This window comes from Oncorhynchus keta, chromosome 15, assembly GCF_023373465.1.
Source record: "Oncorhynchus keta strain PuntledgeMale-10-30-2019 chromosome 15, Oket_V2, whole genome shotgun sequence".
Classification (NCBI taxonomy): Eukaryota; Metazoa; Chordata; class Actinopteri; order Salmoniformes; family Salmonidae; genus Oncorhynchus; species Oncorhynchus keta.
This window is the reverse complement of record NC_068435.1, coordinates 40,803,178-40,819,361: the sequence shown is the minus strand read 5'-3', so window position 1 is coordinate 40,819,361 and position 16,184 is coordinate 40,803,178. Positions and strand designations below refer to the sequence as shown.

At 47.8% G+C, this 16,184-nt stretch overlaps 1 protein-coding gene across 25 annotated transcripts in view; it reads left to right on the top strand.

The window, feature by feature from the left end:
• Nucleotides 1–16,184, top strand: part of LOC118395246 (supervillin-like) — a 112,864-nt gene that overhangs the window by 63,204 nt on the left and 33,476 nt on the right. For 20 of the 25 annotated variants that reach the window (XR_008065393.1, XR_008065392.1, XM_052464092.1 and 17 more), the window contains 8 exons: nucleotides 635–1,499; nucleotides 2,595–2,687; nucleotides 11,621–12,841; nucleotides 13,327–13,506; nucleotides 13,997–14,034; nucleotides 14,410–14,474; nucleotides 14,720–14,853; nucleotides 15,171–15,266. Coding sequence is in view for 23 of the 25 variants with exons in the window: in XM_052464092.1 (XP_052320052.1) it covers nucleotides 635–1,499; nucleotides 2,595–2,687; nucleotides 11,621–12,841; nucleotides 13,327–13,506; nucleotides 13,997–14,034; nucleotides 14,410–14,474; nucleotides 14,720–14,853; nucleotides 15,171–15,266 (2,692 nt within the window). In the remaining 2 variants the exon portion in view is untranslated. The remainder of the gene's footprint in view (nucleotides 1–634; nucleotides 1,500–2,594; nucleotides 2,688–11,620; nucleotides 12,842–13,326; nucleotides 13,507–13,996; nucleotides 14,035–14,409; nucleotides 14,475–14,719; nucleotides 14,854–15,170; nucleotides 15,267–16,184) is intronic. The other 5 variants (XM_052464114.1, XM_052464109.1, XM_052464100.1 and 2 more) reach the window with 4 other exon arrangements.

The following is a 16,184-nucleotide window of genomic DNA, read 5'->3' as shown; positions in this document are numbered from 1 at the left end:
ACACAAGGCAATGCAAGCGCTGTATGAAACATATACTGTAGGCTTGGCCTACTGTACTTAGATTTGTAAGCTCCTCGTAAAGAAAAGGTGAAGCCTCATAATGTATGCTAGTGAGGGGATATGCATATGACACCTAGACCCTTATTCAGAGCATGGGTTGTTAGGTGCTGATTATTTTGGGATGGAGAAAGATTATATTTGGGAGAGAGGCATGGTAGGTCTGCATGTATGTTCGGGGCGGCAGGGTAGCCTAGTGGTTAGAGCGTTGGACTAGTAACTGGAAGGTTGCAAGTTCAAACCCCCGAGCTGACAAGGTACAAATATGTCGTTCTGCCCCTGAACAGGCAGTTAACCCACTGTTCCTAGGCCGTCATTGAAAATAAGAATTTGTTCTTAACTGACTTGCCTGGTTAAATAAAGGTTAAATTTTTTTTTTTTTAAATGTGTGTCTGGGTTTCTCCTGGTTCCACAATGAGACCATGCCATGTTTGAGACATCGTTGTGCTCATATGATTTAGGGTACGTCCCAAATGGCACCCGGTTCCCTATATCAAAAGTGGTGAACTGTAAAGGGAACAGAGTGCCATTTGGGACAAACCCTTACTGTGTGCTTGTCTCCCTCCTCGTTCCACAGTGAGACGTTACAGCAGAGAGCAGGTGGAGGCCCCACAGATGCCGGTGTCCTCCCCAGACAGACAGTCTAGGACCCGGGGCAGACCGGGGGACCATCCTGGACCGGCTGCCCACCCCCATGCAGAGCCTGTCCTATCCCCTTCCGGTGGCCCAGTGGACCCAGCCAGCCTCAGTTCCAAGGCCGAGCGGATCGCCCGCTACAAAGCAGAGCGCCGGCGCCAGCTCTCTGAGCGTTACGGCATCCTGTTGGATCAGGAGATAGACATGGACTACAGTCCTCGCTACTCGTGCTCACGTCGAGAGTCTGATGCCTTGGATAGAGTGGCCCCAGCAGTCACAGAGCGTAGGAGAGACAGAGATAGAGAAAGACAGGAGGTGGAGGAAGGAGGAGGAGGGCGGGAGAGTTCCCGCAGAACTCCCTACAGCTCTGGAGTGGGCAGGATCTACATGCAGGCTCACCCTGCTGAGCCTTCTCCTGGCCACGCTCCTGCCCCAGGTCACAGTCCAGCCCATGCAGGCCCTACCCATACTCAAGCCCCTCTGCCAGCCCGGGAGAGGGCCGGCACCTTCTCAGAGCGGGAGAGGATGATGAACCTGGAGAACTACCGGCGGGCCCAGGAGAGGACAATGCCAGGGGGCCACAGAGTAGCCAGTAACAGGCCCCATGATCATGACCAGGCCCCCTCCATCCAGCAGCTCAGCCCTCCTCTATCCAGGGCCTCCTCCAGAGAATCCTGCAGTGTGGCGGCCATCCCCAGCTCCCCTCGTACGGCCCGCCGGGCCTCCCTGCCCTCCACACGCTACGGCATCTCCCCCGGGGACCTGTTCATCGAGCAGCAAGCTCAGGCCATCCTCAGCAGACAGGGGTGAGTTCAGATCAGATTTGATGTCATACTGCACTCTGTCTCCAATGAGTTTGATCTCTGTGCTCAGGTTGCTTTCAGTATGAAATAGGTGCAAATGCTGAGTACAAAAAAAAGAATGTAAAGATATTGGCACAGTGATGAATGCTCCCACTGTCTCCGGGGTGGGCGGAGTGGCCTGGGTAAAAAACAGGTTGCTTTCACCACTTTAAGGCGTAGTTGCAGTATTTTGTTGCGCTTGTGCTGTTGTTGGTAACAGTGTTTTTGTGGTGCCAGTGGGGGTTGTATCCGGACTGTGGACTGTTCTGGTTTCATGGAGGAGGTACTCTGCCTGCTTGGGTATCTCATCAGGAGCTGCAGATGTGGGTTTTTGTGGGGGTAAGGGGGCCATCTATGATATGATGGGGGATTTGTTAACTTGGTTGGGTTTCACAGCTTGCCCTGTAAGGGCAGACCCATAGAGTTAGATAGAGTGCTCATCTTTGCCTCTTAAAACCGGCTTTGTGCCAAGTGTGCCCTCTATCCAACTCTATGGCCAGAGCAGAGATGGTAGAGAAAGCGAGACATCTCACTGGCTAATCCTTTCTTGTCAGGTGATGCGAGCAGGGAGGTGACAATAATTATACCAGTGCCAGCTGTTATTGGGCAGTTTCTCATTGAAAATAAATGCTTTCTGTGTAAGTGGGCCTTAACTCTCTTGCATGAACATGCCAGAGATTATGGAGAGGAATCGTGAGCTCATGCAGGAAAGCATGCTCACGCGAGAGAGGGAACGCCCACTTACAAAGACAGGAACCTTGAAAAATGTTTCCAATGGTAAACTGCCTGAGTAAGACATCTTCATGTATCCACCATCTTTGGCCAGACCAGAGAGAGCGAGTGGACAGGGCCTAAATGTCTTCTTGTAGCATTGATTAATATTGATATTTCCGAAATAGTGCACTGCTTTTGACCAGAGCCCTCTGGGCCCTGGTCAAAAGTAGTGCACTATATAGGGAATAGGGTGCAATTTGGGACATAACCACAGTATTATAGTAGTCCTAATGACCCAGCACCATTCTAAGCTATGTCGTCATCTTCACCACATTGGTCCTGTAGCCTGGCAGTGTTGTCTCAGAGCGACTGGTCTCTCCAGACAGACTCAGAAGATGATGCTGCTGGCACTCAGTCTGTCATCAGTTGGCCTTCCAGGTACTGTGGTAGGAACATACTGTAGGGCCAGACCTGGGTTCAAATACTTTCCGCATTTGCTTTAGCCTGCAGGTCGGTGGGGTTTGTCATTTAGAGACTTTATTATTGGTTCTATTGCAACAGGCAAGTTCACTCAAGCACATATTTGAAATGATGTCTAATGGTATTTGAACCCAGGTCTGTGTACCGTATGTGTGTGTGTGTGTGTAGACCCCAAAACATCTACCTAACACATCCTCCCAACAGATAGACAACCTATATCATTTATATGATAATATATCCTGTATTATATATTACTTGTCATCTCCAAGTCAACTGCAGTTTTCTAGTTCTCAGTGTGAGGTTTGGAATGCAGTTCTTCAACTCTCCTTCCCAACCCCCTCATTTTTCAAATTAACGTTTGGTCTTCTCATCCATTTGAATGATCGTTAAAACTTCTAAGGATGTTATCTCTCAAATGTCATCAAGCGTCCTCATCAGGGAATCAGATGGAAACCTGAATGCACACAAGTAATAGAAGTGAATGCTTTGGTCACACGTTAGTGATGAGTCAGATATGTAGTATACAGTCGTAGGACGAGCACTTCCAGCCACAGTGTAGGGTGCTAGATGCAACTGGCATGTTGAGTGTGAGAGAGTGAGAGAGGATGGAGGAAGCTTGCCTTAAAGCGCTAGGCATCTTGCCATGACATGCGTTATCTGAATAAGGCCCACAGAATATCTCTCCCACATTTCTGAATTACACTTGTGACGTGGTCACTAGGCAAAAGTAACCTACGCTTCAGAGGGGAGGGGCAAATCAAATAACATTTTATTGGTCACATACACATGGTTAGCAGATGTTAATGCGAGTGTAGCGAACTGCTTGTGCTTCTAGTTCCGACAATGCAGTAATAACCAACGAGTAATTTAACCTAACAATTCCACAACTACTACCATATACACACAAGTGTAAAGGGATAAAGAATATGTACATGAAGATATATGAATGAGTGATGGTATAGAACGACATAGGCAAGATGCAGTAGATGGTATCGAGTACAGTATATACATATGAGATGAGTAATGTAGGGTATATAAACATAAAAGTGGCATAGTTTAAAGTGGCTAGTGATGCATGTATTACATAAAGATGGCAAGATGCAGTAGATGGTATAGAGTACAGTATATACATATACATATGAGATGAGTAATGTAGGGTATGTAAACATTATATTTATATAAGTGCCATTGTTTAAAGTGGGTAATGATAAATTTTTACATCAATTCCCATCGATTTCCATTATTAATGTGGCTGGAGTTGAGTCAGTATGTTGGCAGCAGCCACTCAATGTTAGTGGTGGCTGTTTAACAGTCTGATGGCCTTGAGATAGAAGCTGTTTTTCAGTCTCTCGGTCCCTGCTATGATGCACCTGTACTGACCTCGCCTTTCTGGATGATAGCGGGGTGAACAGGCAGTGGCTCGGGTGGTTGTTGTCCTTGATGATCTTTATGGCCTTCCTGTGACATTGGGTGGTTAGGTGTCCTGGAGGGCAGGTAGTTTGCCCCCGGTGATGCGTTGTGCAGACCTCACTACCCTCTGGAGAGCCTTACGGTTGTGGGTGGAGCAGTTGCCGTACCAGGCGGTGATACAGCCCGACAGGATGCTCTCGATTGTGCATCTGTAGAAGTCTGTGAGTGCTTTTGGTGACAAGCCAAATTTCTTCAGCCTCCTGAGGTTGAAGAGGCGCTGCTGCGCCTTCTTCACAATGCTGTCTGTGTGGGTAGACCAATACAGTTTGTCGGCGATGTGTACGCCGAGGAACTTAAAACTTGCTACCCTCTTCACTACTGTCCCGTCGATATGGATAAGGGGGTGTTCCCACTGCTGTTTCCTGAAGTCCACAATCATCTCCTTTGTTTTGTTGACGTTGAGTGTGAGGTTATTTTCCTGACACCACACTCCGAGGGCCCTCACCTCCTCCCTGTAGGCCGTCTCGTCGTTGTTGATAATCAAGCCTACCACTGTAGTGTCGTCCGAAAACTTGATGATTGAGTTGGAGTCGTGGGTGAACAGGGAGTACAGGAGAGGGCTCAGAACGCACCATTGTGGGGCCCCAGTGTTGAGGATCAGCGGGGTGGAGATGTTGTTACCTACCCTCACCACCTGAGGGCGGCCCATCAGGAAGTCCAGTACCCAGTTGCACAGGGCGGGGTCGAGACCCAGGGTCTCGAGCTTGATGACGAGTTTGGAGGGTACTATGGTGTTAAATGCTGAGCTGTAGTCGATGAATAGCATTCTCACATAGGTATTCCTCTTGTCCAGATGGTTTAGGGCAGTGTGCAGTGTGGTTGCGATTGCGTCGTCTGTGGTAAGCAAATTGGAGTGGGTCTAGGGTGTCAGGTAGGGTGGAGGTGATATGGTCCTTGACTCGTCTCTCAAAGCACTTCATGATGACGGAAGTAGTCGTTTAGCTCAGTTACCTTAGCTTTCTTGGGAACAGGAACAATGGTTGCCCTCTTGAAGCTTGTGGGAACAGCAGACTGGGATAAGGATTGATTGAATATGTCCGTAAACACACCAGCCAGCTGGTCTGCGCATGCTCTGAGGACGCGGCTGGGGATGCCGTCTGGGCCTGCAGCCTTGCGAGGGTTAACACTTTTAAATGTATCTCACGATACATGGCCCCATTCATTATTTTCTTTACACGGATCAGTCGCCCTGGTCCCTTTGCAGAAAAACAGCCCCAAAGCAAGATGTTTCCACCCCCATACTTCACAGTAGGTATGGTGTTCTTTGGATGCAACTCAGCATTCTTTGTCCTCCAAACATGACGAGTTGAGTTTTTACCAAAAAGTTATATTTTGGTTTCATCTGACCATATGACATTCTCCCAATCTTCTTCTGGATCATCCAAATACTCTCCAGCAAACTTCAGATGGGGCTGGACATGTACTGGCTTAAGCAGGGGGACACGTCTGGCACTGCAGGATTTGAGTCCCTGGCGGCGTAATGTGTTACTGATGGTAGGCTTTGTTACTTTGGTCCCACCTCTCTGCAGGTCATTCACTAGGTCCCCCCGTGTGGTTCTGGGATTTTTGCTCACTGTTCTTGTGATCATTTTGACCACACGGGCTGAGATCTTGCGTGGAGCCCCAGATCGAGGGAGATTTTCAGTGGTCTTGTATGTCTTCCATTTCCTAATAATTGCTCCCACAGTTGATTTCTTCAAACCAAGCTGCTTACGTATTGCAGATTCAGTCTTCCCAGCCTGGTGCAGGTCTACAATTTTGTTTCTGGTGTCCTTTGACAGCTCTTTGGTCTTGGCCATAGTGGAGTTTGGAGTGTGACTGTTTGAGGTTGTGGACAGGTGTCTTTTATACTGATAACAAGTTCAAACAGGTGCCATTAATGCGGGTAACGAGTGGAGGACAGAGGAGCCTCTTAAATAAGTTACAGGTCTGTGAGAGCCAGAAATCTTGCTTGTTTGTCGGTGACCAAATACTTATTTTCCACCATAATTTCATTAAATTCATAAAAAATCCTACAATGTGATTTTCTGGAAATGTTTTTCTCATTTTGTCTGTCATAGTTGAAGTGTACCTATGATGAAAATTACAGGCCTCTCTCATCTTTTTAAGTGGGAGAACTTGCACAATTGGTGGCTGACTAAATATTTTTTTTGCCCCACTGTACATGTACTGTACGTGTGTGTATATATATCTTGGTATATATTTTTACATTTTAATTTATATTATTATTATCATTATTGTGTTTTGTGGTTGAGGGGTGGGGGGTTGATGGAGATGGTGGGGGTGCTGGGGTGTCCTATTGAGGGTTGATGGGGATGGTGGAGGTGCTGGGGTGTCCTATTGAGGGTTGATGGGGATGGTGGAGGTGCTGGGGGTGTCCTATTAAGGGTTGATGGGGAAGGTGGGGGTGTCCTATTGAGGGTTGATGGGGATGGTGGAGGTGCTGGGGGTGTCCTATTGAGGGTTGATGGGGATGGTGGAGGTGTCCTATTAAGGGTTGATGGGGATGTTGGAGGTGCTGGGGGTGTCCTATTGAGGGTTGATGGGGATGGTGGAGGTGCTGGGGGTGTCCTATTGAGGGTTGATGGGGATGGTGGAGGTGTCCTATTCAGGGTTGATGGGGATGGTGGAGGTGCTGGGGGTGTCCTATTGAGGGTTGGTGGGGATGGTGGATGTGCTGGGGTTGTCCTATTGAGGGTTGATGGGGATGGTGGAGGTGCTGGGGGTGTCCTATTAAGGGTTGATGGGGATGGTGGAGGTGTCCTATTCAGGGTTGATGGGGATGGTGGAGGTGCTGGGGGTGTCCTATTGAGGGTTGGTGGGGATGGTGGAGGTGCTGGGAGTGTCCTATTAAGAGTTGATGGGGATGGTGGATGTGCTGGGGTTGTCCTATTGAGGGTTGATGGGGATGGTGGAGGTGCTGGGGGTGTCCTATTAAGGGTTGATGGGGATGGAGGTGCTGGGGGTGTCCTATTGAGGGTTGGTGGGGATGGTGGAAGTGTCCTATTGAGAGTTGATGGGGATGGTGGAGGTGCTGGGGGTGTCCTATTGAGGGTTGATGGGGATGGTGGAGGTGCTGGGGGTGTCCTATTGAGGGTTGATGGGGATGGTGGAGGTGTCCTATTCAGGGTTGATGGGGACGGTGGAGGTGCTGGGGGTGTCCTATTGAGGGTTGATGGGGATGGTGGAGGTGCTCGGGGTGTCCTATTGAGGGTTGATGTGGGGATGGTGGAAGTGTCCTATTGAGAGTTGATGGGGATGGTGGAGGTGCTGGGGGTGTCCTATTGAGGGTTGATGGGGATGGTGGAGGTGCTGGGGGTGTCCTATTAAGGGTTGATGGGGATGGTGGAGGTGCTGGGGGTGTCCTATTGAGGGTTGATGGGGATGGTGGAGGTGTCCTATTAAGGGTTGATGGGGATGGTGGAGGTGTCCTATTAAGGGTTGATGGGGATGGTGGAGGTGTCCTATTGAGAGTTGATGGGGATGGTGGAGGTGCTGGGGGTGTCCTATTGAGGGTTGATGGGGATGGTGGAGGTGTCCTATTAAGGGTTGATGGGGATGGTGGAGGTGCTGGGGGTGTCCTAATAAGGGTTGATGGGGATGGTGGAGGTGCTGGGGGTGTCCTATTGAGGGTTGGTGGGGATGGTGGAAGTGCTGGGGGTGTCCTATTGAGGGTTGATGGGGATGGTGGAGGTGCTGGGGGTGTCCTATTGAGGGTTGATGGGGATGGTGGAGGTGCTGGGGGTGTCCTATTGAGGGTTGATGGGGATGGTGGAGGTGCCTGGGGTGTCCTACTGAGGACGAATAGACCTATTGGGGAGGGGATTCTTCATGGAGGCACATTCAGTCATAATTTTGTTTATTATATTATTCTACATTTATTATTTATTTTTTTACATATTTTTTCGATTATTATAACCGTTTACTGTGATTATGGATATGCACTCATGTTGACTTATATATTTGAACTTTCTTTTTCGCCCAGAGTACACATTTTTTATGTATTATTGCTATTATTATTGTTATTATTACTACTGTACCTACAATATTATAAACTATAAAAGAAAAGTGTAAAAAAAATGCAGGAAAAGCCATAAGAGGGAAAAGCACGATGGGATGGGGGATTGAGGGATGGATAGAGAGAACAGTAGAGGGCTCTGAAAAGTATTATTGCTGAAATAACCACTTCCTTTTGTGACGAGTCTAATACTTCCACACATCAGAGGACACGATAGGTCACCAACAATTATTCAGAAGTGTGCCAGGCCTTGCAGTCCCAAGATTGGAGGGAGGGAGGCAAGGAAATAGCCCTGTGGCTAGAGTCAGATACTTTCTGTGGCACATATCTGAGTCAAATACTCTCTATAGAACAAACTCCACGCCAGGATAGGCAAACAAATGAATAATTAATGTATGTGTGTTATATTAAACATAGAGGAGGGAGTAAAATGTAGGCAAGAAATAAACATTTCAGAACAATGACTAATCGAATAAGTCATGGGAGAGATGATGAATTTTGGCAAAGAGATTTATTTAATAGACTAATACACTTGAAACAAATAGCCAAACTGAAAACTGCAGACATTACTAGTGCCCCCCGTGATCAAACCTCCATAAAAAATGTAATGAAACGTGGCCTAATGTGATCAGAAATCTCAACTAGCAAGCAAGTTGCAGCAATGAAGAATTGAGTGTGTGCTCGTTCGCGCGAAGGGGGAATTCTGTCAGGGGGGAGCTTTTCGGCACAACACCAGCCAGCAGCAGAGAAATCCTCTACGCACATGCAGAGCCACTGGGGATGTTAAACATAATTTTGGCCACTCTTGCTAGGCTGGGCAGAGATGCAGAGTTGTTTTTAAAATTTTCTATAGGTAGGTCTAATGGTTTTTAGGTAAAATAACTCAATCAAAACAGAAAGCTCCTTGAACGTGGGAACATGCCAGACCTATAGGGCCAAAGTAAATGATGGCCTGTTGTACAGGTAATAGAACAAAAATGAACAAAACATTTAAAATATCATTTTTTTTTGTTTATAAATAGTTTGCTACAATGACACAGTTATCTCCCCACCTCGTTCCTTTCTTTTAGCATGTGCACATAATAAGTAGGTTACACCATCATGCTTTTGGGATAAGTGACTTTTCAGATTCCACAATGAATGACTCTTTAGTTATGGACATTACACCACAGCCCTCCCTCTCTTGCTCTTGGTCCTCATCTTCGTAAGTCACCTTGATTTAGCCTTGTATGTCACCTTGTGTGTTTTATCTGTTTCTTTATGAATATATTTAGCAAACTCCACGACAGTAGCTAAAGCAAGGGGCTATAGCAGCACACAAGTAGACTACAAATGCATGTTCTCGGTTCGGGTTATGTACCTCAAATAATTACATTTTCGGTTCTGTTCCCTGAATTCTCTGTATGTACTATGTTGTAAATATTTATCTATGTACATATATTCAATTCATAATGACAGTGTGACACAGTTCAAGCAGATTCTACCTGTGTCTGAAATGGCACCCTATTCCCTATATAGTGTACTATTTTAGACCAGGACCAAAGGCCTCTGGTCAAAAGTAATGCACTATATTGGGAATAGGGTGCCATAGGGTGCCATTATGTGTGCCCTGAGTCTGATAGGCAGAGGGAGTTGGGCTGGATGTGAGTGAGTACTGAGTATTGTAGGTGTTCGGGTGTGAACATTAGTCAGAGGCTCGGTCCAACTCAGCCTTTGCGGCCTTGTCCACTGAGTCAGAAAATGCCAGCTGAGTAAGTATGTCTGCACTCATATAGGTTGCCCACTCACTGAGACACAGTCAAAATGACCTGATTGTGTAAGTCTGAAAACAAACCCTTATTATTCATGTTGACAAGAGTCAGCTGGATATTGGGGAATTGTGAATTGCTGCTTTCGGCATTTCAGCTAATCAGATTGCGCATTTCTCCTAACCCGTTTTCTATGATAAATCATGTTTTATTTAGAATTACAATTAGTGCCTTCTTAACTTTCTGTCTAGACACGTCGGCTCACAGTGGATATCACTAGAGTGACTGTGTAGGGTTGTCTAGGCTTGGCCGGTCTTACGACCGTGAGGAAAGTGTTCGCTAGGCTAGTGAAGTATATTTTTGGAGCGGAGTTTGTCCCAGATCCTCTGCATGACCGGCCAGCTGAAGGCAGGGCTGTAGTGTGAGAGGTGCTGGGCCCATGGCCAGGCCAACCTTACTTTGAGGAGTATGGACAGGTGAGTGTGGGTCTACCGAGCACACCCCACTGAGGCCCTGCACCAAGCCAGTAGAAACATGGTCTGGGTTGTGTTCCAAATGGTGTCCTATTCCCTAGATACTGTAATGCACACATTTTGACCGGAGCCCTGGTCAAAAGTAGTAGACTATATAGGGAATAGAGTGGCATTTTGGACACACGCCTTGGGTGGATTGTAAAAGCTTGGCTGTTCCCTTGTATTTATTAGCCGACAATGCTATCTGGTTCATTTAATACCCTCTCTGTTCGACAGACACAGCAGTTCATTTACAAAGAGGTTCTAGCTATGTTTAACTTTCCAACAGGTATATAAGTGGCAATCACTCCAACAAACATAGGATCTGCAGTGCAGCCTGTGTGGCCTAGCCTGATCCCAGATCTGTTTGTGCTTTTGCCAACTCCATTGCTGTCATTGTCGTAGCCCAACATGAGTGACAAGGACTTGGCATGGTAGCACAAACAGATTGGCACTCAGGTTACGTGTGACCTTGTCTGCCTAGTAACAATTAAGTGAAGTGTTAGATCACAATGGAGATGTGCTGTTGTCTCTATGGAGCGTGTTTATACTGTTTAAACTCCTTCCATGCCATGTCAAATGAAGCGTCAGCCCGTCAATTAGGGGTGGCTTAGTGGTGTACAAGGAGATTAGCGTGGGCTGCGTCATAAATGGCACCCTATTGCCTATTTGGTGCATTACTTTTGACCAGAGGCCTGCCATTTGGGACGCAACCTAACGTGACCTTTGGCTGCTAAGAGCAAGGGGTCATAGATAAAAATAGTTTAGGCTCGCTCACATTTTGGCATAGAGAAATTTGAGTCAGCTAGAGATGATATAGCAAGGATTAGTCTTGAACCACAAAATGGAACATACATTTACATATTAGTTATTTAAGCAGACACTTTTGTCCAGAGTGACTTGACATTTATAGTCGACTTGGTGTGCATTTCCATCTGCATCCCAAATGGCACCCTATTCCTGAAATAGTGCACTACTTTTGACCAGGCACTATATTTTGGACACAGTTTTAATGACACATTTCAAATCACTACGTCATCAATTTGACAAGGGCACTGTGGTACTTTATTTGGGTGTCTCATTGATTGTCTTCAATTTGAAAATGAGTGCTATGGTTCGTTAATCGGTTCTTCCCCCTTTAAGAATCAGAGTAAGAGAGAGAGTATCGAAAGACGACAGCGGCGTCCAAAGGGCCCCTGCAGAGCGGGGTCCAGCTCCAGAGCCCCCAGTGAAGAGACACCGAGATCGTGCTCACACCACCACAGCTCACTACATGCCCCAACGTGGCCACAGCTCTGACCCTGCCACCTACAAAAGGACTGGCCCCTCGTCTCAGCCCTCCCAACCTGCTTTCGCCCACGTCCCATACCCCCACGCCTCAGCACCACGAACACACACATCAGGCCCCACCATGGGCCACCAGGGTACCCATCAGGGGAGTCACCAGGGGACCCACATGGACCCTCAGCCTTACCTAGCCATGCCGGCCCCTGTGGCCACCAAGCTCCCTGGAGCCCCTGTGGTGGAGGTGGATACTCCAAGGAGGAGGGTGAGCACTGACCACATCTACACGACCCAGAGGGAGACCCACAGGGAGGGCAGGCAGGCGCTGAGAGAGGAGGTTCACACCGAGGGGCTGCTGAAGAGCCGGAAGGCCGTGCTGCCCTCAGAGATCCGCCGCAGGGAGAAGAGTGTGGACGACCCCCAGAGAGGGGAGCCCCACCTGGGGCCAGTCAGCCGCCAGGACGACTCCACCACCTCAACCGCCATGGAGTATGAGAGCTATAGGTCTGGGGGGAGGAGAACGAGTCGGGCGGACTCTGAGGAGTGGGAGACTAGGCCCAGGGAGCAGCAGCAGCACTGGTCCAGCCACAGCCAGGACACAAAGGAGACAGGTCCAGTCAGTCGCATGGAGACCTCCCACTCCCAGCCCAGCCAGCAGCAACAGGCTCCTGAGCCTCTCCAGCAGCATCCGCACCCCCAGAGTCAGCAGGACCTCCAGGGTCAACACGGCCTGCAGGACCAGCAGCAGGGTGACTCTGCCGTCTACCTCCAGAGGGGTGCCTACCTCCCTCAGGCCAGACACAGGAGCATGGAGCCAGCCGGGCAGGCTGGGCCCCCCAAGCTCAAGGTCCGCACTCGCTCCATGTCCGACATCGGCGTAAGTCAGCGCTCGGCTGCCTATAGGAGCATGGAGAGGGCAGCCGCCAGCAGAGAGGCTACCATGGCAGCCCACCTGACCAGGGCGGGAGGGGTGGCAGTGGGGGTACTGCCCAATGGGGAGGTGGGGACCTTGGATACCAGGGTCTCCGTGGCCCAGCTCCGACACTCATATCTGGAGAACGCCAACAGGAAGCCGGAGCTGTAGGTGGAACAGCATGTTTAATCTCTTTAATCAGTTTGATTTGTCTAACACTAATATAGACTCTCATCCTAACATGAGGCTTGAGATGTTTCTGCTTGTGTGTTTTTTGAGTGCAGTATATGGAATAATCAAACGTGATATCAAGAGATCTTCTAAGCAAGTATGGGGGGGATAACTTATTGTTTGTTGAGCCAGCTGCTTGGACATACTCTGTTATTGTCAGCCTGTTGGGCAAACTTGAGGGGTTTGTTGCTGCATGTTGTGCTGTGTGTGGGTTCGGACACAATTGGGCTGGTGACAAAATCCCTCATTTTGGGGACAGTTCATTTTTGCGGTGTGATCGTCTTGTGCGTGACTTCACCTCTAACCTGGATGTCTGGATTGCTGTGGGAGAAAACTGACCTTGCCGTTCATTCTCTCACTATTATCCTCCTTTTCTGTTGCCTTCGTCGCTCTCTCCATCCCAACACGCGACCCTACAAAGGGAGCCAACTAAAGTAGAGCTTACTGCCATGGAAGTAGATCCGGCTGCTGGGAGCGCTGATCGGGAGCGTGGCACAGCGCGGAGGCCGCGGCGCTACATCACCCCTGGAGACATCCGCAAGTCCTCTGAGAGATTTAGGACGCAGCCCATTACCACTGCAGAGCGGCTAGAGTCTGATAGGTGAGAGGTTTAGGACGCAGCCCATAACCACTGCAGAGCGGCTAGAGTCTGATAGGTAAGAGGTTTAGGACGCAGCCCATAACCTCTGCCGAGCGGCTGGAGTCTGATAGGTGAGAGGTTTAGGACAGTCCGTAACCTCTGCAGAGTCTGATAGGTAAGAGGTTTAGGACTCTGTCCATAACCTCTGCCGAGCGGCTGGAGTCTGATAGGTGAGAGGTTTAGGACAGTCCGTAACCTCTGCAGAGTCTGATAGGTATTGAAGGCCCCTGAGGGCCACGTCTCTCAGAAAAGGTACACAGAATACATTTGCTAAGATAACCAGTGGGTACACTGTGGACAGTGGCTTTTCTTTCTTCCCCTGGAGTTTGTGGGATACATGGTGCAGACCATGGGGATTTTTTGCTCTCAATAAATGGGTATCTTGTGCCCTATAGAAAAAGACCATTCTTGAGTCTATTTGGATCAATGTCTTGTTTGTTTTCTCCCTCAGGTCTCGTCTGAGTCCAACCGAGCTACAGAACCCAGAAGGCAAGTATCAGTGGAGATGATTTGCTTTATTTTAGTTACCAACACCACTCTTAGTTGAATAACTATTCATTAGCCAGAATGCTCACCATCTGACAACCCAATGGATGGACGTGTCTGAGGGATGTGTTGAGGTTCACAAAGATTAGAATGGTGTTGAACGAAGAATAATCGTCCTCTAGATTCATTTACTGTGTCTGGCAGGGTGATTTTTAGGTGACATGTGTTTGAGGTCAAGGAAATACATTCACACCGGGGTTGGGGTCAATTTGTCATTTCTGAAATGAATACAATTCAACCCATGAATTGCACTCCTCAGTGGGTTTAGTATTGTGGATGTGTTGTGGACTGACAATTGTTCGCCCTTCCCTTTTTCAGCTGACGAAGAGAAGCTTGATGAGAGAGCTAAGATGAGTGTGGCTGCTAAGAGGTCACTATTTAGGGTACAGTATCTGCCTCGTGTGTAGTTGTTTACATTGAGGGCCGGTTTCCCAGACACACATTAAGCCTAGTCCTGAACGAAAAAAGATTTCAATTGACATTCTCCATTGAGCATGCTTTCAGTCCAGGACGAGCCTTAATCTGTGCCGGGGAACCGTCGCAAATAGTATATTCCCATGGTTTGATTGCATGTTGTTGATGAGCAGAGATGTACTATAAGCATGTGTCTCTTCGTTCCACTTCACAGGAGCTGGAGAAGACCACAGATAGCGTCCCCAAACCGCGGTCCCGTAACCCTGCCGTGGAGAGGCGCCTGAGACGAGTCCAGGACCGTGCGCGCACACAGCCTATCACCAATGAGGAAGTGGACATCGCTCACACGTACGTCTGACACCCTCTGATCATTACTAAGTGCCGCCTTGCCGTCATTTAGTTTCCAACGGAAGGGTAAAAAAAATGACAAACACTTGGTCAAAGTAAAGATGTTCTTTCCAATCTCTCTTCTTGTGATGTTCTTGTTTGACTCTTTTCACCTGTCTACTTCTTTTTTCTTTCTCTGATTCTGCTGCTTTTGTGACTTCTCTCGCTTTATCTCTCTTTCTCTCGCTCTCTCGTTATCTCTCTCTCTATCTCTCTGTGACTCCTTTCCCTATGTGACTGTCCCTGTCGATGTGGGACACTTTTTTGCACATATAAAGTGCCTCTGCTCTGTCCTCGCAATCGGTGACGGTCCACACCACAGTAGCACGTATCCCCAGCCCCACTGTAGTCAGCACCACCATGACCAGTTACAGGTGTGTGTGTGTGTGTGTGTGTGTGTGTGTGTGTGTGTGTGTGTGTGCTCGACATGGGCTTACCATGGGTTTACCTAATTGAAAATGCAATTAAACCTTGCATGCCTCCTCTCTTTTCTTACTCCATTGCAAGACTGATGTTTTTCATCTTCCATTTAGCTTTGCATTTTCTTGAGTGGCAATGCATGGATATTAAGTTATTATTGATTCATTCATAGTGTTTCGAAAAATGTCAGTACATTTCTGAAATCGTAGTTGATTCCGGATGTCCTTCTTATTCCCTGCGATTCAAGGAATCTTCCAACTGGGATTCCTGGAAAAAATGGGAATCTGGGGAAAGTTACCATCATTTTGAAACTTTATTAATGAATCTGATAGTTAACCCACTGTTCCTAGGCCGTCATTGAAAATAAGAATTTGTTCTTAACTGACTTGCCTAATTAAATAAAGGTAAAATAAAGAAAATCTGTAGTTGTTGTCTAGAGCTACAGGTGGAATGTACTAGGCAGGCAGACATCTGCTCTACAGTGCCCTCTGCTGTTTATAGTGTTCATAGTGCCCACTCACATGCTGCTTGCTTGTTTTCTCGGAATATCTGTGTGAAATTGAACCTTATCGGGGGAATAAACTTGTTTTAACACAATAGATTCTTTAGTTAATTTCAACTCCGCAAGCATTAGGGGAGAGTGGGGTAAGTTTTAGCCCTTTTATACATTCAGCATCACTACATCCAGGGAAATATAGTTTTCTTTCTAACAAAGAACTCTACATATATTTCAGGATTTTGTGTATCCCTGAAAATAATCAGAATTCATGTAAACATAACCAATTGTTATTCTAAAAGAAGTTATCTCTTGGCACAACTTACCCATGGTATGGGCTAAGTTGAGCGTAGGGGCAGGGTATGTTGAGCCACCT